General features: G+C 33.6%; 2 protein-coding genes across 5 annotated transcripts in view; one reads left to right on the top strand and one right to left on the bottom strand.

The window, feature by feature from the left end:
- The first annotated feature begins 664 nt into the window (after positions 1-664).
- On the top strand, positions 665-17,487 carry LOC148630087 (uncharacterized). 2 transcript variants are annotated; one of them, XM_088560736.1, is made up of 7 exons: positions 665-807; positions 5,568-5,678; positions 10,553-10,794; positions 13,148-13,247; positions 14,425-14,514; positions 15,544-15,625; positions 16,437-17,487. In XM_088560736.1, the coding sequence occupies exons 1-7, from the start codon at positions 747-749 to the stop codon at positions 17,329-17,331; spliced, it is 1,581 nt and encodes a 526-aa protein (XP_088416862.1). In that variant the 5' UTR covers positions 665-746; the 3' UTR covers positions 17,332-17,487. The 2 variants fall into 2 exon arrangements, with proteins under 2 accessions (XP_088416862.1, XP_088416871.1); XM_088560745.1 differs by lacking the exons at positions 10,553-10,794; positions 13,148-13,247.
- Positions 17,488-19,281: 1,794 nt separating this feature from the next.
- Positions 19,282-22,918, bottom strand: part of LOC148630086 (DNA-directed RNA polymerase I subunit RPA49-like) — a 56,497-nt gene continuing 52,860 nt past the window's right edge. For all 3 annotated transcript variants that reach the window (XM_088560767.1, XM_088560758.1, XM_088560772.1), the window contains one exon: positions 19,282-19,609. In XM_088560767.1, the coding sequence (XP_088416893.1) occupies positions 19,456-19,609 (154 nt within the window). In that variant the 3' untranslated portion in view covers positions 19,282-19,455. The remainder of the gene's footprint in view (positions 19,610-22,918) is intronic.

Below are 22,918 nucleotides of genomic sequence, written 5' to 3'. Positions count from 1 at the left end.
AACATTTAAGCACACTTACCTGTTTTGATATACACCAACCAAATAGTTGACATAATTAACAAGAAAGACAAAACTTCAAAGAGAGAGACAAAAACAACAACAAATAATGTCACAAAATAGAGATTATCTCATAAAGGTAACAATACATTAAGGTAAGATGAGTTAAATCCTAAGTTTAAAAATATAGTAATGAGCTTTATCATTCCCGTCACTCTTTCTGACAATACAGGTTGATAACGGATGCATGTCAAGAATTGCAGCTTTATTATGCTAGCAGAATAGGCTTATATCAACAGACGAACGGACAATCATACTAAGTCTTGTCTATAAAGACAGGCGTATGAAAGACTAATCAAGGGAACCAAGGTTATAGTGGTAATCAAAAGAATGTAATCCAGGGACAAAAACCAGACATGGAAAACAGACATACACAACAAATAACATAAAGTAACTAAAATCATACATACAAAGTAACAAAAGCAAATGAGCAACTCGGACTCCACTAAAAAATGGGAGCCTTACCAGGTGCACCGGTAGGGTAAGGTCCTCTGCTTTTCCAGAAACACCCGCCGAGTTGCTAAAAAAAGTCAAGTCCGGGGTAGACGAAAGAGGAAAGGAAAGAATACGTATATGTTATATGTATGTATTATTTGACAATTATAACACCATACTATGATGTAAACCAGGTATAATAGGGTACCCTATTTACTTCCTTGTAAAATAACACACCTGTAAAAACTTCCTACATGGACCGTATAATTTTCATTATTATGTGTTTCATGGTAACCAACAGTGGCACAACTGATGGTAGGCACCTAAATTTTTACTTAAAACTTATTATATGTTTATTTTAATAACTTGCAATGAATAACTGTCGACACATTTTAGGTACATATAATATAGTCATTCGTGCGATAGGTGACATATTACAGCGTTTAAAAAAGGTACATGCGAGACAAAATAAATACTTGGCATTAAACGGTTATGAAATGATAAAACTAAATATGAATTTACTTGTCAGTCTAAGTAATGATTAAAAATTGCAGAAATGTACGTGTAAACTCATGAGGTAAAGAAGACATATAACCTCTGCTGGTCATAAATTTAAGTGCTCAAAGACAAAACATGTTGGACTGTTTGAATTGAAGTTCTTATGAAAGGGCACCAGTTCAGAAAATCCAGGATAAGATAGTAATCGGACGATGCAAATATTGTCTATTCTCTAGCTTATATATGAATCATTATGATGAGTAAATTCAGAAATTGAAAGCAACAAAATTATGTGCATATACACCACACAATACGTTATTTTGCATCATCTGAAAAGACAAAAGACAAAATACATCCAATTTATACCACATCCCCATCTAAACACTTCTTTCAAAATTCATTTTAAAACAATGTATTTTTATATAATTAATATACAGAAGGGTCTGAAAAAATCCCAAGGTGGCCGAGTAGTCTAGGGTGCAGGCGGTGTTGCCATAGATGTCAAAGCTGTACGAGTTCGAGTCCCGCGGAGGGAACGACAAAAAATTTGCTTTGCAAATTTGACAGTTCTAACGTCGTTGGGAATTTTTCAGACCCTTCTGTAAGTTTACATTATCTTCCCTGTATCTATTTGATCCGATGGAGCAGTGTAGCGAATAGAGTCGTCACATTCTGAGACGTTGTATTATATATATATAATATTAATACCTTCTTGTTCTGTCTCGTCTGAATAAAGCTGAAATATCGCTGCTCGGACGTTAAACCCCAACAAACAAAACAATCTTGTTCTGTGGTTTTATCCGTGAATTTATGAAACTGAAATATTGTGTAGTTCTTATTTCCACAGTTTTCTAAGTTTTGATTTGTTGTCGATGTAAAACCGTTAAAGAAAAATTATATATATAAACTTAAGTTTACATTCTCTTCCCTGTATCAATATGGTCCGATGGAGCAGTGAATAGAGTCCTCACATTCTGAGACGTTTGTATGATATTGATTGTTGTGACATGCATCATTAATTAGATCCTCTATCATAGATGAACTGTCCCGTACAACCATACATCGGGTACTATTTACAGATGTCATAACGGTACGAGTTCGAGTCCCGCGGAGGGAACGACCAAAAAATTGCTTCGCAAATTTGACAGTCCTAACATCGTTTTCAGAGCAACTCGGACTCCACTAAAATCTAGGAGCATGGACCAGGTGCACCGGTAAGGTAAGCGTCCTCTGCTTTTCTAGAAACACCCACCGAGTTGTTCATAAAAAGTCATGGCCGGGGTAGACGAAAGAGGAAAGGAAAATTATGACACGATGAACAACTCAGTTTTCATTGCGCAGATGGATATACCGTTACGACGCACGAGTTCATGATGACGACCATAAAACTACTGTAGTGATGACTTCAGTCTTGTATTAACATAACCCTGTCCCAGAAGTCTTTTTGTTAGAATTCTAGCGCGATACAAAAAGTCTGCGTAGTTTCGGCAAGCTCTGGCATAACGTATGAGTTGTGATATGAGCACTCCACAGGTTATGAAGTTTCCCTTGGTTTCCTTGATTACTCTTCCATATTCTCGATATACTATTCACTATGATTCCCATACTCCCCATTCATCGTTTTAAGAACTACTTGTATGTTCATATGTTTTATTCTCTATACATAAGTAATCCTTTGTACTGAAACCCCACATCTCTATGCATGGTTTCTTACCACCGTTAAACACATTGAATCTCCATATTCTCCATAATTTGTCTCCCCCATACTTTGATACACCATCTTTTCCCTATCAAAGGTTTTCTTCTCCTCAACCTCCCCAACCTTCCGTATCATTTCACCTGAACCAAACTCAAACTCCTAAAAACAATTTCTCTCATTCATTGACGGAGTGTTTCTTCCAATACATAATTCCAAGTCCGCTACATCTACTCCTTGTGTTGATATATACACTTCCATTACTTGTTTTCCTTCTCGATTTTTTTCTCATTGACCACAACTCCTATTCCTCTGTGCAATTGCTTTAATTGAATAAATATATGTTTCAATACGCATTTGTCCAGTCTTAAAGCTGCATTAGCTGTCATTTTCGTAAATTTTTGTTTCTGTTGAAATATACCTTTAGTTAACTTTAACTATTTCTACTAAACTGTACTTTTTCTGTATAATTTCATTTGATATCAACACATAAAATGCATTAAATACATGAAAAAGGTGTCTATATATTTATTGTCTTGCAAGACAAAAAATCGACCTAGGTAAATTCGTATGCATGTGACTTCTGGTGACCTTGATCCGCGCATATGCTGTAAGGGTCGCTTCTGTAATAACAAATCTGATTGTAAAGCGAAGATGGTTTTCCAACAGCAAGGAAGACTGAGGGACTCAAGTCGTAAACGAAAAAAAGTTCGAATATATAACACAAGGATCCTTTTGAAATTTACCTATTGTGATATTATATGGCTCAAATATGGTCATTGTTTATTTGAAAACTAATCAGGAAATAGATGAAACGAAATGAAAACAAGACGAGTGCCCATACCTGTGTATCCGTTATTGTAATTTTTTTATGTAAGGTTAAAGTATTTTTAACCCAGGTGAATGTCCTGTCGGTAATCTTCGGAAGTAATGGCGAAAAATAATTAGATCAGAGGTATCGATCTTCTCTGATTAAAAACATTTTTTTTTCACAACATTGTGTAGGTATTATAGACATTTATTGCTTCAATTACATTACTACAAACTATTTCATTGAATCAGCAAAATTCAGTAGAATCAAAACTGATCAAATTTGGCAGCTAAGGCAGCTTTAACGGTTGTTTCTCGATAGACTTTTGCTCCATTCATTTGTTAAGTCATATTCCCCACATCAGATACTCAACTACGTCTTAATCCACCATTCCTCCACATATCCAAATCTCTAATTATCGATGCATCTTACCTTATCCTCCACACTTTCACGTGAAATCTTTAGTCATATTTACCTATGTTTCTATACAAAACAGAGGACTAGAAGAAATGCTTACCTACTGTTAGATAGGAAGAAAGGTTAATTTTGTGAAAAACCCATACTGATTTTAACAAGAAGTACTCTGAGTTTGATGTTGTTAAAATGTTGTAATTTTTGGTCGACATTATTTTTGTCGAATTTGGAGGTCTTTCAAATTCAGATATCGTTAAATATACGATGCATTATCTCTGTATAATCCTAATATCAGAAATCCCTAATGAACTTGAAATTAAAGTTGATAACTGATTTACAAGAACTCCTACAGAAAAATAGAGACGCGAGTAGCCGATCATTCATTTTAAGTTCCATTATATAGGTGATGTACTATCTCCGAATAACCTTAGTTTCAAGAATAATAGCTTGCAACTTATGTACGTAAATAAACTTTAAATTAATGAGACAACTGATAATCTTCATCTGCCTCTTACCACGACCTTAATTTGTACATAGATAATACAGCACGTAAAAAATCGAAAGTTTATGACAAACGCGATGATTTTGACTTCCAAATAGTAAACATTCACTTTCAAAGTTGCAATACAACAATATCTCCATCATATGGAGTATACACAACATGTACATTTCATAGTTTATTCGTTACTGTGGAGCCTATGATCTGTACACGGACTTTCTCTGTAGAGCAATGACACTGTCAAACGAGCTTCTATGACAGGGGTATAAGCAGTCATACGATCACTACTTAGGTTTAATGGTAGTAATTACAATTTGATTACCCGATATGAAATTTCTATCTCACAGAGAAGAACAGATTTTTATGATGATTTAATACTTTGCCGATGTTTCCTATATTTTATTAATTTATCGGTATTTTCTTACACGTTTAAATCTCTCGTGTTATACGTTCATATCTGTACATGTAACCCTAGAAGTTTATAAAATAAATTCTAGGACGGAGACAAGGGATTTTAGAACCTATTTTATATATGTTGTTTCCAGGTACCTATCCTTGAAATGAAACTATGTATAATAGATGTCAACGTTTTTCATGACTTTAAATAATTTGTCTGCATTATGTGCTGAATTAATGATATGTAGGTATTTTTCAACAAAATGGAATAAACTGTTTGGATGGTTAGATATTCGCGAATACACTCCCATTTAGTACTTAAAATAGCGATCTTGGAATGTATAACTTTTAAACACTGAGGATTTCCTCTCCAGACAAAAAATAATAAATTGGTTAAATTCTGATGCTTTGAAATAAAAGTACAGTTTAAATATGAAATTAATTAAAACCCGACAAGGGCAATACAATTTTTTCTTCATAAATATGTTTTGTGTCGTTACATTTGTGTAGGAAATAAATGAACTGGACACAGTCATTATAAATATTACAACTAAACAAAACATTCCGTTATTGTCACAAGTATATATCTTCCTTAATCGCTTAAACTCCAACAAATTATAGTATCATTATAATGACGAACCATCAGTATACTGTAAGAATACCCACTAGGACAAGGAACAAACACTTTTATATAAAATTAATGCAATAAAAATATTTGCTTTTATGTACAGGAAACATGATTGTTCAAGTTTCTTTTTTAGGCACAAATTGTGGTTTTGAGACAAATCTATGTGGATGGACAAGTGAGAATTTCGGAAGGTCAAACAATTCAGGTTATAGTGTAGCTGGACCGAAAAAGGCATTCGAAGGTGGTAAGTTGTACCATCGTATGATATACACTCCACACTTCAAACCTCCAGTGAAAATGATGTCTTTCTGTTTGTCCGTCACTCTTTTGTATCTGTTGTTCATCCTAAATGTTTTTAGTAGCTATTCGGATTACAATCACCAATGTCATTGTGTATCTTGGATTTATATTTATGTTTTTTTTTTAATTCCTATATTGTTCGTTTTCACATTTCGCTAAATTGAATGACTTTACTGAGAAATAATACTGATTCGGTTTTGCATCTTATTTCAATCTTGTAAATGTATATATGTTTTGGCTTTCAGATTATTTTTAATTTCCAAAAATGTATGCATTTATTTCATATGGGGATATCCTTATTTGATTCTATTTCATATGGATGCAAGGGATATCCTTATGAGATTCTACTTTTTACAATAGAACAATGTCGGTCATTCAAAGCTGTTCAATAAACAAATTTTAATTTCGTCAAAAGCTCTAGACGACGTTATTCTCCACAATCCTGTCGTACTGCCGAGCGAGATAAGAGCAGCTTGATCGTGACGGAGTATGTCAAGGGGCGTTATGTGTTTTTACTGTCCGTCCGTTTATTTTATTACCTTTCCTAACAACTGGTACTGTCACAAAAAATATCCAGTGAGAACAATAGCTCATGTTCATGACTGTTCTACATAGATATGCTGATTAGTAAGTGGTGGAATTGATTAATTAGGAATGCTTTTAACATATTAGTAGACATTTCAACATTTTTTCAAAACATTTTAGGACAATTAAGTATTCAAATGCTTTTTGTTACATGACAATTTCAATAAAAATGTTGTATTCATAATAATTCTGCTCTTTTCAATGTGAATGAATGTATAAGAAATAGGCCATGGAGTATTGAAACAACATAAAATCCCAATAAACATAGAACATCTTGGTGTTAGAAGGCAAAATTATTAAAATTTTATCATGTTTGTTATCAGTAGAAAGTGTAGTGCATTTATCACGTCAATATTTTAACAGACATAAGCGTTTTTTCAAAGAAGTTAATACATGCATGTATGTATAAAGATAATTTGATATTAATGAAATAATACCAACCAGTCGTGTGACCCTTTAATTGTGATTCACGATCATTGTTACAACATTCTGCAAATACGACCATGTTACAATCTGAAATACTTGGCATCTACCTGGTTAATTTAGGTTACAGACCACCAATTCAACCAATGAGCATTTGGAACGTAAGCAAAAATAGTCCTACGCAGAAATTACCCCTGTTCCTCATAGTGCTGTGAAAAAAGTTCTCATCTTATTTAAAAAATTTAAACAGTTTCTGAAAGGAAAAACATTTCTGTACATTTTATAGGTGCATTTTGCTTCTTGTGATGTGAAGCCTAATATCCATAATGATTTTTAAATATACCCCTATCTTGTGAAAACACTGGGATTTCCCATGCTATTTATAGACCCTTCACTTCCGGTGACCAGTACTGCACTGCAAGTCTGCTAACCCCACATGCCATTCTGAGGATTGTGAGCTGACATATGTAGAATCATGCTGATATATAGTCCTCTGCAGGTTAAAGTTAAGGTAAAGTCCAGAGAAGCCATTGAATATTGTGAAATTAGCATAGAAGCCTATGGGAAGTGGAATTAGTGGTTTTTAGCCTTAAGCTGAAGCCATGGCAAAATGAAAAGTTTCTTGAAATAGCTTTAAACTACTTGAAGATCTTGTTAACTTTGCCATGAGAGGAATACACTACAAAAATCCTTCAAAATATGCATTTTTTTAAGTTATAGGTCCAAATTATGGAAAATTGGTCTTTTTGGCTGATTTTTATGTCCTATCTTGTAAAAAGTGTAGAAAATTTAGTAAAAATATCAAATATTAAACTTTGAGGGCTATATTTACCTAAATATGGTAGTAATAAGCACTTGAAATCAAGTTTTGTGTAGATTTGAGCAAAAATTAGGTTAGAAATGAGGAAAAACTCACTTTCATTACTGCGGTTAAGGCCATATAAGCATTCCCCTATGGCAACATGGAAAATCCATTATTGAGCACTTTTTTTGCTTTAGGTGCCCTTTACTGGTCATGTTTTAATGTGAAAACACTGTATTTACTAATTTAAAGCCAAATATATCACCTTTTGTGAAAATTTAAAGATTTAGGATTTTTGACATGTGATCAAGAAAAAGGGGGAGGCATGTCAGAAATAAATTTTTAAAAATAGACCAATTTCTCAGAAAATGATTACTTTTAAAACTATTTCTTCATTAATATTGTTAAAAAACAAGTTGTGATTGATATTTTTTATTTGAAAAGTCAGAAAAAGTTCTTTGCAAATATTTAATGCATTTCAGTATGGTAGAATATTTTCACTTTTTTGCTGGCACAACTTGGTTACCCTATATTTAAAAATCAAATATTTAAAAAAGTGCTTGTCACATTTCACTGAAACTTTGCAAATGCATTCAGTATGTGTGTAGGAAGATACCTGTATAGTTATTTATTTTTTCTAAGACAAAAAGTGACTCTTTAGGTTACAGACCACCAATTCAACCAATGAGCATTTGGAACGTACGCAAAAATAGTCCTACGCAGAAATTACCCCTGTTCCTCATAGTGCTGTGAAAAAAGTTCTCATCTTATTTAAAAAATTTAAACAGTTTCTGAAAGGAAAAACATTTCTGTACATTTTATAGGTGCATTTTGCTTCTTGTGATGTGAAGCCTAATATCCATAATGATTTTTAAATATACCCCTATCTTGTGAAAACACTGGGATTTCCCATGCTATTTATAGACCCTTCACTTCCGGTGACCAGTACTGCACTGCAAGTCTGCTAACCCCACATGCCATTCTGAGGATTGTGAGCTGACATATGTAGAATCATGCTGATATATAGTCCTCTGCAGGTTAAAGTTAAGGTAAAGTCCAGAGAAGCCATTGAATATTGTGAAATTAGCATAGAAGCCTATGGGAAGTGGAATTAGTGGTTTTTAGCCTTAAGCTGAAGCCATGGCAAAATGAAAAGTTTCTTGAAATAGCTTTAAACTACTTGAAGATCTTGTTAACTTTGCCATGAGAGGAATACACTACAAAAATCCTTCAAAATATGCATTTTTTTAAGTTATAGGTCCAAATTATGGAAAATTGGTCTTTTTGGCTGATTTTTATGTCCTATCTTGTAAAAAGTGTAGAAAATTTAGTAAAAATATCAAATATTAAACTTTGAGGGCTATATTTACCTAAATATGGTAGTAATAAGCACTTGAAATCAAGTTTTGTGTAGATTTGAGCAAAAATTAGGTTAGAAATGAGGAAAAACTCACTTTCATTACTGCGGTTAAGGCCATATAAGCATTCCCCTATGGCAACATGGAAAATCCATTATTGAGCACTTTTTTTGCTTTAGGTGCCCTTTACTGGTCATGTTTTAATGTGAAAACACTGTATTTACTAATTTAAAGCCAAATATATCACCTTTTGTGAAAATTTAAAGATTTAGGATTTTTGACATGTGATCAAGAAAAAGGGGGAGGCATGTCAGAAATAAATTTTTAAAAATAGACCAATTTCTCAGAAAATGATTACTTTTAAAACTATTTCTTCATTAATATTGTTAAAAAACAAGTTGTGATTGATATTTTTTATTTGAAAAGTCAGAAAAAGTTCTTTGCAAATATTTAATGCATTTCAGTATGGTAGAATATTTTCACTTTTTTGCTGGCACAACTTGGTTACCCTATATTTAAAAATCAAATATTTAAAAAAGTGCTTGTCACATTTCACTGAAACTTTGCAAATGCATTCAGTATGTGTGTAGGAAGATACCTGTATAGTTATTTATTTTTTCTAAGACAAAAAGTGACTCTTTAGGTTACAGACCACCAATTCAACCAATGAGCATTTGGAACGTACGCAAAAATAGTCCTACGCAGAAATTACCCCTGTTCCTCATAGTGCTGTGAAAAAAGTTCTCATCTTATTTAAAAAATTTAAACAGTTTCTGAAAGGAAAAACATTTCTGTACATTTTATAGGTGCATTTTGCTTCTTGTGATGTGAAGCCTAATATCCATAATGATTTTTAAATATACCCCTATCTTGTGAAAACACTGGGATTTCCCATGCTATTTATAGACCCTTCACTTCCGGTGACCAGTACTGCACTGCAAGTCTGCTAACCCCACATGCCATTCTGAGGATTGTGAGCTGACATATGTAGAATCATGCTGATATATAGTCCTCTGCAGGTTAAAGTTAAGGTAAAGTCCAGAGAAGCCATTGAATATTGTGAAATTAGCATAGAAGCCTATGGGAAGTGGAATTAGTGGTTTTTAGCCTTAACGATTTTTTTCTTACTTGACAGTGTGATGGAATGGAGTCTTTACAAGGTTGAATTTGTTATATTGTATATAATGATTTATTTCTTCTCGTTTCTCGTAATTACTACTGGATTAAAATACATCTGATGAAGAAAAAATATAATATGCCTGGTCAGATAATCATTTAAAGCTTTAGGTGTGAGTCTATAATAGCTATTAGTGTGACCTGACATACATGCAATTATAGTTAATACTTTGTAATATGGGTGTAATTTAGTTTTAAGAGGGCATATTCATTGTGCTTCGTACTTTATGTTCTTAAAATTACCATACTGACTGAGTTTTTTTTTAACGTCCTTGACTACACTGTTGGGTTTCACACAAACGGCTCAATTTGGTGGGTTTTAAATCAATATTATGTATATATTATATTATACTTTTAACAACAGGTATAAAATAAGTTAACAAATAACAAATGAAAAAAAATTATTACCTGTAAATAGAAAATAAATTATAATTACGATGACAATGTACCGTATTAATTACTCTTATCTTGTAGATTGGTTTATTATATCGGATGACACCTCCAAGGAATCAATTCTTAAAATCACTATTAAAACATCAACCGATGATTCATGTTTGAAATTTAGATATCATATGTATGGAAGTACCGGTTTGCATTTGGAGTACGGTTACAACATAGGTGGAGCAAATCGAATGATTGGCTCCCTGGACAAGAATGAAGATTATTGGGACTGTGCAACGTTTCGTTTTTCTAGCATACAACCCTCGCCATTTGAGGTACATGTAAAGTACTACAATAATATGCCTAGGAATTGTACAACACGCGTGTTTCGTTTTGCCACGACATCCCATTCTAAACGACAACATTTTAAAAACCATTATGCAGTGATAGAATTTCTGCGAGAGGCTTCCGAATTCTTGGGAGAAACCATTTTTTCTTGATTTGAATTATTTTTCCTCTGTCTCTAATGTAAAATTTAGATTTTGATGCATTCATAAGAGCTGGCATTTTGAAGATAAAAAAATTACCCTATCTAGTATTAAAACCCCTTAATAATGAGAGAGAATCTTGCTTTTTCCCATTTTTTACGTAATTTTTCGATTTGTTCCGTGAAGTAATGTCGATTTCTAATCATGCGGGTGTTTAGCATATAAAAGATCAATAGATTGCTCTTTTAAGAATATAAAAACACTACTGCTTCATGACAAATGATGAAGTACTTCCTATTTTGGTTTGCATTACAATATGTCGCAAACCACTAATTTATTACTCCTAGAAACGTAAGAGGTTGGAATTCCGTACCTCCATACCCCAACCTCTTAATTCCGATCGCCATATTGCATAACGCTCGTTCCGCCATTCCTTGAAATCGGCAGAATTATAGTAAACTATTTTCAATTTAAAACGTTTTACACAGTTTCTTTACCATTTCACGGGAGAAGGTGACTAAAGAAAAACAATGACCTACCTGATGATAAAATCCAGCAATCCTGGAAATCCCTTGTAAAAGCAGTTGAAATGAACTTCATATTTGATTTTTAGCTTTTTGAGTATGTAATTCCGGTTTATTAAATTACGGATTTTAAAATTTGCGAAACGAACATATCAAATAAACCAAAGAATTGCTTTTCAATTTTAAGTTCGTCTTGTCAAAATACATTGTATTCCGTAAATTAGTGACCTAATTCAAAATTGTTGGTCATTTTGACAACTGTCTTAATTACAAATGATTTCTAGGTATTTAACAAATATTTAGGATTTTTATCGTTCGATTTCCGGTAGGTTAAACTTCTTTTATGCAAATAAAAGGCATAAAGTATTTTAAAACACATGTTTAGCTAATTAACATTTGCGGTGGCTTTCAACATGTCAGATGCTAGAGGTTATGATGGCACAAAGTCAGGAAATAGCTTGCCAGGCAACCTCTAGCATTGCTAGAGTACTAATTTATCAGTCTATCTTTGTTTGACATCGTCACATTTTTCATGTTACGAAATAAAACAGGAACGTGTGTTTAACCCCACAAACTTATTTGATCATAACTGATTTGTATTATATGTTAATAAATATGTAATTTCATATTGGCCCTGTTATAGGTTTGAAGTCTGTCATATTGGTCGAGGCGGTCGTATTGGTTCCGATGCATCGCCGAGAGCCAATACGGCTGTCGAGGCCAATATGATTGACCGAAACCTGTAACGGCCAATGTCAAATTACATATTTATTGACAATTTTATAAACCAACTCAACTAGATGATTTGTAGAACAGTTGTTTTCGTGTTTTACCAAGAACATGTAGGTTTACATGCATTAATCAGTCTTGAATATCTTTTTTGTATGAAATGGAAGCTTTTTTTGTGTTTCTGCATCTTCTAGTCCTGGTGATATAAGTTCCTGAAATAACACAATTCTGAAAGCACATTTTAGATATACTAATGTGCAATTGAAATTATATTCTGCTCTTTTGTTTTAGGTATTACAATAGGGTTGCCAGGTGTAATAAATTATTGGTTTGCATATCATAGTTATGTTGGATTCCTTTTTGTTTTGTTTTCTATGTGCATATCCTTTGATTCTAGTTTGTCTGGTTTATGTTACATAATGTATGTTTTTATATTTGGTCTGAAGCTCTTTAAAGCTTGTGATTGTATTTGAATGATATGCCAAATCAAAATCAAGTTTTCTTACCTTATTCTTAGTTTTTTATTTGTTTGGTTAATTATTTACATGTTTAGGTACATTTGCATAAATAATCCAGCAGGATAATGAAGTGATAATATCTAATTCAAAATGGCGGTATCAAACGACGGGAAGTTATGATGCCGTATTGGCCCTGGTTTGATCCATATTGGCCCCGTATAGATGCCCAGTTTGAATTCATATCAATTGGTCAGTTTTAGACATATTTTATCGTATTTTGGGTAGTTGGTTAATAATTAATATTTTATTGATTATATTTTCTCATTGTAGGTTGCATATGTACTTAATTTAAAGAACTTTATAAATACACAAAAAATTGTAATTTCTGACATTTCCATTTGATATACATGTACCATTAAAGTACAGAACATGTAGCTGTTCTATTCCTTACCATGTCTTTAAAATAACACTTTTTCTAATCTCTCAAAGATATACTTCAAAGGATCGAAAGATGCGAACTCGATCAGTATTGGTTTTGTAGCACTTGACAACCTGCTTCTAGCAAGTGGTACACAGTGTTCTACACAGAGTAAGTGTCACTCAGTCTTTCTATTTAAACAATGAATCTTCCCTTCCACTTCGAAAATGGAAAACACATGTTTAGAGTGGGTATGTTTTTTTCTTTCTAAACATCATCTTGTTCTTCTCATACAGAAGTTTGTCTGGACCAAACCGTATTGTATTTTGACTTTTTATGACAGATGGGCCAGAACGAGGTGGTGTGTCGTATAACATTATGACCTTTTTTTCGCCTAGACTTTAAATTTTGTGCTATTTTTGAAAAAAATGTATTGTTTTTTGTGTCATGTGCCTCAGACTTTAGAACTTTGGCATGTGGATGTAACAAAATAAGTTGATGAAACATTTACCATTACCTTAAATGTATGTGACGGCCCGAGTGTTTGACCTAAAGGCAAACCTCAATTTCTTTTCCAGGGAAAAATTGACACGAAGTGTTGTCTGTATATATCTGGCATGTAGAGATATCGATATGTATAAGGCAACAACCATTTGATTTTTTTTTTTTGGGGGGGGGGAGGGGTCAGTTGACTTGCTCCCGTGATAAAGATTTTTTCACTCATGTGACAAGCAAAACACATTTATTTTTTTTTACAGATATACAATTAATTAAAACACATTTTTTCTTATTAATTGCTAGCGACAAATCATTTTTATCTATAAAACTTGGAATCAAAATTAAAAAAAAAATCCACAGCCCCCAAAATCAAATGTTCGTATGATCTTGACCAGTGCTCTGTTAGTCTACATATGGTACATTTTGTTTTACCTGTTCTAAGATCTTTGTTACATTATGTGGATATGAGAAATTGTCCTTATTCAAAAGTTGCCAGTGTATGCATTCGACTTTCTTCTTCTGTAAACATTTAACAAATATGTTTTATTCTAAAGTTACAAATCTGATGTAGCTCATGTTTTGTCGCATTGTATCCGGAATAGTTCAGGTAGTATTGAAAACAAAATGATTGCAATAACTGAATAGGGATAATTCCCCTATTTTTAGCCAAAATGAATAAACAGTGATAACTGTTCATAGAATTTCGCTCTTCTTATATCTTAATATTGCACCAGTGAACGTTTCGGGCACCTTGGAGCTTCTAATATTACATACATCAATATGCGCCAATATACATGCACATGTAGTCCGAACCATCGATTCCCTAGCATACAATTGTTTTATTTTACAGCATGTGCCGAGGCCACAACTACACCCACTAAGCCGTCGACTTCTTCGTTAGTGATAACAACATCGGAAACTACAGATACTGACTCCAATGGTAAGTTAACATGCTTATCAGTTACCGGGCGGGGGGGGGGGGAGGGTTCCGAGGGTAGGACCCCCTTGGATTGGAAAATTGTGTAAATTTTGTGTATAGTCGAGTTCCAATAAGCATTTTTCAGTCAAAACCTCCCTAGTATAAACTTACGGACCGTTGCTCTCTTCTAATTAATTTCAGGAACTGCAACGGCATATCTCCTGTATATTGTATCGAGCGAGCCATTATTATAGAAACTATCCCTTTGCTGACAAATTAAACTTCAAAATCTTATGAAGTACACGTATAAGTTCAGGAACCCTGTTTTGTTCTGCAATCTTTTCGTCGATAATAATCAATGTAGTATAAAAGTGTATATTAAGCACATCCGTTAGAAAGTTTACTACAATTCCAATAACAGAGGTAGCAATGAGCTCCTTAATGAGCGATTAAAGGACTTCCGATTGTTAAAGCCATTTTGATCAACATACTTATAAATTAAATAAAACTGACATCTTCTCATTTTGGATTCGTTAAGAATCACAGCGTTTAACTACATAAAAATCCTTACTTACTGGTTGTAGATTCTCTGAATTCCTTTAGATATTTTCGGTATAGTTCGACCACGGATTTCCTTCTGTTTGTTTCTCCAGTATTGATAGTTCTATCATACATAACATTATAATACTTCATAAATCTATTGATATTTTTTTCTGCGAATATAAAAAGTTTCATTCTTTATTTTTTACCAGATACATGTCTATAGATGTTTAGTCTTGTACTTAATATTAATATCGAAAAACAAAGCAAGTTTATAAATACGTCGTTATATTACATTTTAGTTTGATTTCGAAGAATTGTCATTGTTTACCATGGGTTTTATTACTTTGTTGTCGGGCCTTTCACAGCTTACTTACATGTGTGTTTAAACTTATTGAAGACTTCTAGTGATCTCTGAAAATATTTACTATTTCATATTTATGTTATACACAGGTATATTTGTTACGTTTCACCAAATCCATTTTTTTCTATTGTACATGTATGTTTCAGATACAGTGTATATAGCAGGCGGTGCCGGTGGAGCTGTATTTCTGTTGATAGTTTGTATAGCTGCCTTCTGTGTAGTCACAAGGTCAGGAATAACTACATTGTTAACGGAAATCAATTTATACATTTTTTTAAAAAGTTGAGTCAAAACAGTCTTACATGATAATTTAATAAGTCACGTAATGTTTGTACATTGTAATTCAATTATCCTACCTGTGCATATGCATATGTGCAACACATTAAAAAACTAATGTATCAATGCTATGTAGATCGAATCTCAAGATTAATTTTGTTAATTAATTTTTAAAATAAGCACATTTGATTCAAGATCAATGACCATGTCATAACTGATGAACAGTATAATTGTCCAATAAAACTTTTATAATTATAACTACATGTATGTAGCTGTATCGGTAAGACCATGGCTAGTGATTGCTATAAAAAACTGAGGTAAAAAATTAGTCAGGACACATGTTCACACGAGAATGTGCTTTAAAATTTCCAAAATCCCCGAGTTAATCCTAAAATCATTGATTTCAAGCGTCCTGCGTGATGAAATTTGTGGTGGTAAGAGTTTTTTTTACGAAACCCGATCCTGGTGACGCCAGTTTTACCTAATTGTTTTGTCAAACATAACATAGGGGATCCAGAATATCAGGTTGGGGGGGGGGGGGGCGTAAATAGGGTTTAAGGTCAGGAGAAGCGAGGCAAGAACATTTCTGGGGTAAAATGAGTGAAAGATCAAGATTTCGTGCAAAAAAAAAAGTTTCCAATTTGAGGGAGGGGCCTTATACCGGTTCCGCCACTACATATACTAATCACGTTACACAACGCAAAACGATATCAAATTTATCTGCTCTCTTAATTTATAAATCTATTTTTTTTTACTTTTACAGGAAATTTAAACGCCTGGGTACATCTGGACAAATTGTCAGCGGTGAACCTGTGCCGACTATAGCAGAAACTTTGCAACAAGTACAGACATCCAGACCACATTTTCGGGACCCCAGCCAGGCTACTAGACCTCTGCCAAATATACCACTTGATGACTATGTTGAGATATCAGAAACCGATTTAAAGCAAAGCTTTTCAACTAACCCTATCCAAAATACACCATCACAAATTCATAACGGATATGTTGCATCATCTAACAACACTGAACAGCAACAAGCCTTCATGGCAAATGGAGGCACATATGTTCACGTTCCTCCCGATTATCCAGATAACGAAGAGGAAATCAAAATACATGAAAATTTCGCAGACGTTAAGTTTGATCCTTGTTATAAAAATACAACAGACAGTTATCTAACCCCAGCAAGCTTTCTCCGACCAAGCAAAATTGAAGAAAATCAAGCTGGGGACCAAAGGACATCTGAAGCGTTGTCTGATAACAGTGATATTCCATTTAACAAAAAGTATGAGAATGTAAATGATGACTATTTATGTCCCGTCCGTGCAGCGGACAATCAGTACGAGTCTGATCCAACGGAGAAAAATGTTCTCCCTGACGACCGACAGTGTGCAGCACCATCCGACATTAACCTGAGACTCTCAGAGATCCCATTCTTACCAGCTCCAGTACCAACCGATATAGGTACCAGTCAAAGTGAAGGTGAAGATTATGATGATGCCAAGCCTGCAACACAAATCGACCAATCAAGTGACGAGAGCGACAGAGAGGTCAAGGACAAGACAGAAACATCAGAGGGTAGTGATTGTGAAAATTATCTAACCGTGGAGGACAATGACACCGAGGATGATAATTATCTCAATCCTCAAAATGACCTCTAACCGTAAAAAAACAAGGATATTGAGGTTGAGTATTACCTAAAATGACCTCTAATACGTTTTATTTGATGTTCTGAAAATAATATGTACCATTAATTACGAAATTGATGATACAGGGTTTTCATGTATAGTTTACATGTATTAAACATTTTTTCCTCAGTGGACCTTTGCTACGTGACCTTTGCAATGAAATTCAAATTCCGTTTTATTCACAAATAGTTAAGGCAATACACCATATAATATGAATAAAACTTTAAATTTCAAGGTAAAGCTATAATCTCAATAAAGGTGTTAAGCTTCTCAAAAATTTATTTTGCACCTTTAAATTTCATAAAATTAAATTCACTGTTTTACTATGATAAAAGAAGCAAAATATATAAATTTCAAGATATTTGAATCACATGGTTCAATAATTTCAATGAATTTAAAGTAGGTTCATCACCAAAACTTAAGATTACTAAGGTGCTTTGAGTTTGATATCATAATATCACAAAATAAAACGTTCTGTTGATTTTTACGAAGTTATTTCCCTCAGGTGTTCTGTACCCTCTTAAGTCCACAAAAAATGATTCCCATCAATCACATTTTAATTATCAATACAAAATTAGTTACAGATTCAGTAAAAATACAAATATTCCTTCCTGATAAAATTCTGAAAAATATGCACAATGTAGTAAAAATGTTAATGTAGTTTAAAATTTGAAAAATAAAAACGCAATTTGTGAGAATATAAATGTCCAGTCATTAAACTAAAACTCAGACATGTTTATGCTATTTTATGATGATATGTATTTTTATGATGATTATCTGTAAAATCTCGAATTTCATCACGTTTTGACAACTGAATTCTAAAGAGAGATTCACAATCAGTTGAGCAATAAAAATTCGTAGGAACTACAGAGAATCCATAAGAGTCTGCAAACTGACTAAAATGAAACAGAAATTGATTGCAATCATGTAAAATTATAAATTTCTATTAAGAAGCTAAAATAGATCCTCAAAGATGGAAAATGAAATTCTTCAGGGCATGGACAACTATAAAATAACATGAATTTGCATGCATTGTCGTGCTATGCCACTTGTACAGGAAGTTGATGTAGAGTAACCATAACAACACATGCCTCATCTATATGAAGCCACACACCAAATCTGAAATCAATCCATCCATTGGAAGTCATAATAATTCGGACGGAGGGATGGATGAACAGACAGGCAAGGTGTTTCCACTTGTTGAATGTATAGGATATAATATTACAACATCAAATCAAAACAACAAAGCGATTACACCAAAAATACACAGTAGAAGATATATCACAACCATTCAACATTAACATGATTAAGGATGACTAAGGCATAGAACATTTTCATTGCTGAGGAAGGTTTTTTTTGGGTTCATGCTTGATATTATTAAAACAAATTTCAGCAGCAGCTAAAGTTAAAAATTTTGTTAGAAAAAAATATACTGTTAAGTAATCAAGGGAACCAAGGTTATAGCGGTAATCAAAAGAATGTAATCCAGGGACAAAGACCAGACATGGAAAACAGACATACACAACAAAGAACATAAAGTAACTAAAATCATACATACAAAGTCACAAAAGTAAATGAGCAACTCGGACTCCACTAAAAACTGGGAGCATGGACCAGGTGCACCGGTAGGGTAAGCGTCCTCTGCTTTTCTAGAAACACCCGCCGAGTTGCTCCTAAAAAGTCAAGTCCGGGGTAGACAAACGAGGAAAGAAAAACTATGACCCGTTGAATAAATCAGTTTTTCATGGTGCTGCTGGATACACCATAACGATCCACGAGTTCATGATGACGACCATAAAACTTCTGTAGTGATGACTTCAATCTTGTAGCAACATTACCATGTTTCAGAAGCCTATTTGTTAGAGTTCTAGCGCGATACAAAAAGTCTGCGTAGTTTCGGCAAGATCTGGCATAACGTATGAGTTGTGTTAATAGGGAAACATTTAATCATTTTTATTACATACGAAGCTGAGTGAACAAAAAATGCAAACATTTGAATTGATTAAAAAAAATCCAAGTCTCCCTCTTTCAATAATAAAATGGTTGGTGACTTATCAGAAAGATAATGATAAACAGACAGTAAAATAAACAATATTACTATCGTCTCGCTTTAGCTTTCTTTTGAATACGTTCAGGGAATTTCAGTGGTGTCTCCAATACTGCTGTTTTCACTTCTAATTTCTGATTCTCTTCTGTAGTAAACTTCTGAGTTGTGACTTTACAGCCAACTGCTTTGACGTGGTCCAGTAATCTAGACAAAAATAAGTAAGAGAGTGACGATTTCAGTCAGTATGACATAGTCCAGTAATCTAGACAAAAATAAGTAAGAGAGTAACAATATCAGTCAGTAATCGAGACAGTAAACTACAGTTAAGAGGGAGACAATGTCAGTCAGTAATCGAGAGAAAAAAAATTAAAGTCAGAGAGTGACAATGTCAGTCGGTAATCTAGACATTAAACTAGTCAGAGAGTGACAACACCAGTCGGTAATCTAGACAGTAAATTACTGTCAGCAATTGACAATAACAGTCAGTAATCCAAACAGTAGATTAAAGTCAGAGAGTGACAATGTCATTCAGTAATCTAGACCATAAATTACAGACAGAGAGTGACGGTGTCAGTCAGTAACGGGAACAAATATAATTTAAGCAGTGATATCATAAACTAAAATTTGAGCTATAAATGCCATGTTTTTATAAATGCCAATGGATCTCTTTAACATATACAATACTATTTAAAACAAATCATTTAATAAATATAGAAATAAGAATTTTTATACTAATTAAAAAGCGCAAATCTTGCCTTGATATGCAACACAATTCCAATATAAAAATATCACATTTGAAACCCATGTAAAGAAGATCACACAAGACTTAATATATAAACAAACATGTACAGAAAAAAAATACAGAAAAGTGTAATATTGTGAAATTTCGAAGTCCAAGGAATGTATTTTTTTACATAATCAATAGATAAAAAATCATTATCTTACACAGAATTACATCTAACTTACAAAGTGATTAAAGAACACAAATTTAAAAAAATATGAGGCTCGACTCAAGAAGACTTTGAAAGGACTTTTCATAAGGATCATTTTAGCAATTGAAAGTTTCTTTCTATCATAGTTTCCAAGATATTGACTGAAAACTGTAAAAAAAACCTGTCACTTTCTCCTTTCAAAGGCAATAACTCTTATAAGGAGTTGTCTGACAACTTTTATCCCTGAAGACTTTTGCAGTCCTAATAATCAGGATCATTTCAACTACTGAACGAATTTGGCTAAACCTAACAGTTTCGGAGATATATGCGGAAAACTACTGTCTGACCGTTATGTTCTATTTTTAGTAACGGCAGTCATGTTTTTCAACGGATCCATTCTATGCAGGATACCCCTAGGAACATTCCTATCAAGTTTGGTTTCAATTGTTCAAGTAGTGTCAGAGGAGAAGATTATAAAAAGAAATAACATTAAAAATAGCAAAAAACTTTGAAAAAGGGTAACAACTCCTACATGGCTTAACGGATTAAAACGAAAATTTGGTCGCAGATAGATCTCGGTGAACACATTTACCCCAGTCAAAATTTAGCTAATTTAAAACCTAACAGTTTTGGATATATATGCCAAAAAAAAAATAATGTCTGACACCTATGTTATATTTTTAGAAATGGCAGCCATGTTTTGCAACGGATCAAAATTCCCAAATCAGTTCTGTGCAGAACCATCCCCCCTTCAGGAACATTTGTACCGAGTTTAGTTTCAATTGGTCAAGTAGAGTCATAGGAGAAGATTTTTGAAAGACATAACATTAAAAGTAGCAAAAAAACGTTGAAAAAGGGCAACAACTCCTACATAGCTTAACAGATTAAAACTAAAATTTGACTGCAGATAGATCTAGATCTCATCATGCTGAACACTTTTATCTACGTAAAATTTAGCTAAACCTAACGGTTTTGGAGATATATGCGAAAAACTACTGTCTGACCCCTTTGTTCTATTTTTAGTAACAGTGGCCATATTTTCGATGAATCAAAAATCCCTAAATCAGTTCTACGCAGAACACCTCAAGGAACATTCGAACGAAGTTTGGTTTTAACTGGTCAAGTAGTTTCAGAGGAGAAGAGTTTTGTATAATTGTTAATGACGACTACGGCGACAACGGACGCCAGGGCTAGTAATCAAGCGAACCAAGGTTATAACGGTAATCAAAAGAAATGTAATCCAGGGACAAAGACCAGACATGGAAAACAGACATACACAACAAAGAACATAAAGTAACTAAAATCATACATACAAAGTAACAAAAGCAAATGAGCAACTCGGACTCCACTAAAAACTGGGAGCATGGACCAGGTGCACCTGTAGGGAAAGCGTCCTCTGATTTTCTAGAAACACCCGCCGACATAAAAAGTCAAGTCCAGGGTAGACGAAAGAGGAAAGGAAAACTATGACACATAGAACAAATCAGTTTTCATGGTGCAGATGAATACACCGTAAAGATCCACGAGTTCTTCTGTAGTGATGACTTCAATCTTGTAGAATCTTGTATCAAATCCCCAAAATTAAGATTGTTTAAAGATAATACATCTATATAGCAGAAACTGAGAGTAAAGGATGCCAAGTGATGGCAATAGCTCGCATGGCCTTTGGTGAGCTAAAAAACAGTGTCAAGAAAATAATAGTAAAAGCTTCACTCAGTAATCAACATTACCTGTTCTGTCCAAGCTAACAATAGTAAAAGTTTCACTCAGTAATCAACATTACCTGTTCTGTCTGTCCAAGGTGATAATAGTAAAGCTTCACTCAGTAAGCTTCATCAGCTGTTCTGTCAATAAGTAATCAATGTTACCTGTTCTGTCCAAGGTAATAATAGTACAAGTTTCACACAGTAATCAATATTACTTGCTCTATCACTAAGTAACCAACATTACCTATTCTATCACTCAGTAATCAACATTACCTGTTCTGTCCAAGGTAATAATAGTAAAAGCTTCACCAAGAAATCAAAAATACCTGTTCTGTCACTAAGTAATCAATATTACCTGTTCTGTCCAAGGTAATAATAGTAAAAGCTTCAAATAGTAATCAATAATACCTGTTCTGTCACAAAGTAATCAACATTACTTGCTGTGTCCAAGGTTATACACTCCTTGAGACATTTAGGTTTCCACTCGCGCGATACCCAAACACACGCTAAATGCTCACCAAATGTAAGATACACGAACGTTCCTATCATGCGTTTAAACTTACGATAAAAATGAATGCTCCCAGCATGGGTTTAAACGCAGATAAATGAACGCTCATACTTGTTCTATCACTAAGTAACCAACATTACCTATTCTATCACACAGTAATCAACATTACCTGTTCTGTCAGAGGTAATACATAATAGTAAAAGCTTCACACAGTAATCAATAATACCTGTTCTATCACTCGGTAATCAACAATACCTGTTCTGTCTAAGGTAGTAATAGTAAGTTTCACACAGTAATCAACATTACCGGCTCTATCACTCAGTAATCAACATTACCTGTTCTGTACAAGGTAATAATAGTAAAGCTT

Source organism: Perna viridis, chromosome 1, assembly GCF_037379345.1.
Source record: "Perna viridis isolate PV_CMFRI_1.1 ecotype Kerala chromosome 1, ASM3737934v1, whole genome shotgun sequence".
NCBI classification, from domain to species: domain Eukaryota; kingdom Metazoa; phylum Mollusca; class Bivalvia; order Mytilida; family Mytilidae; genus Perna; species Perna viridis.
The sequence above is the reverse complement of the archived record's forward strand: the minus strand, read 5'-3'. Positions and strand labels throughout refer to the sequence as shown.

Coding starts and splice junctions, on each gene's coding strand:
- LOC148630087 (XM_088560736.1), top strand. CDS start 747: ATGGACCGTATAATTTTCATTATTATGTGTTTCATGGTAACCAACAGT. Junction 5,679..10,552: donor GAAAAAGGCATTCGAAGGTG/GTAAGTTGTACC, acceptor CTTATCTTGTAG/ATTGGTTTATTATATCGGAT. Junction 10,795..13,147: donor TACAACCCTCGCCATTTGAG/GTACATGTAAAG, acceptor AATCTCTCAAAG/ATATACTTCAAAGGATCGAA.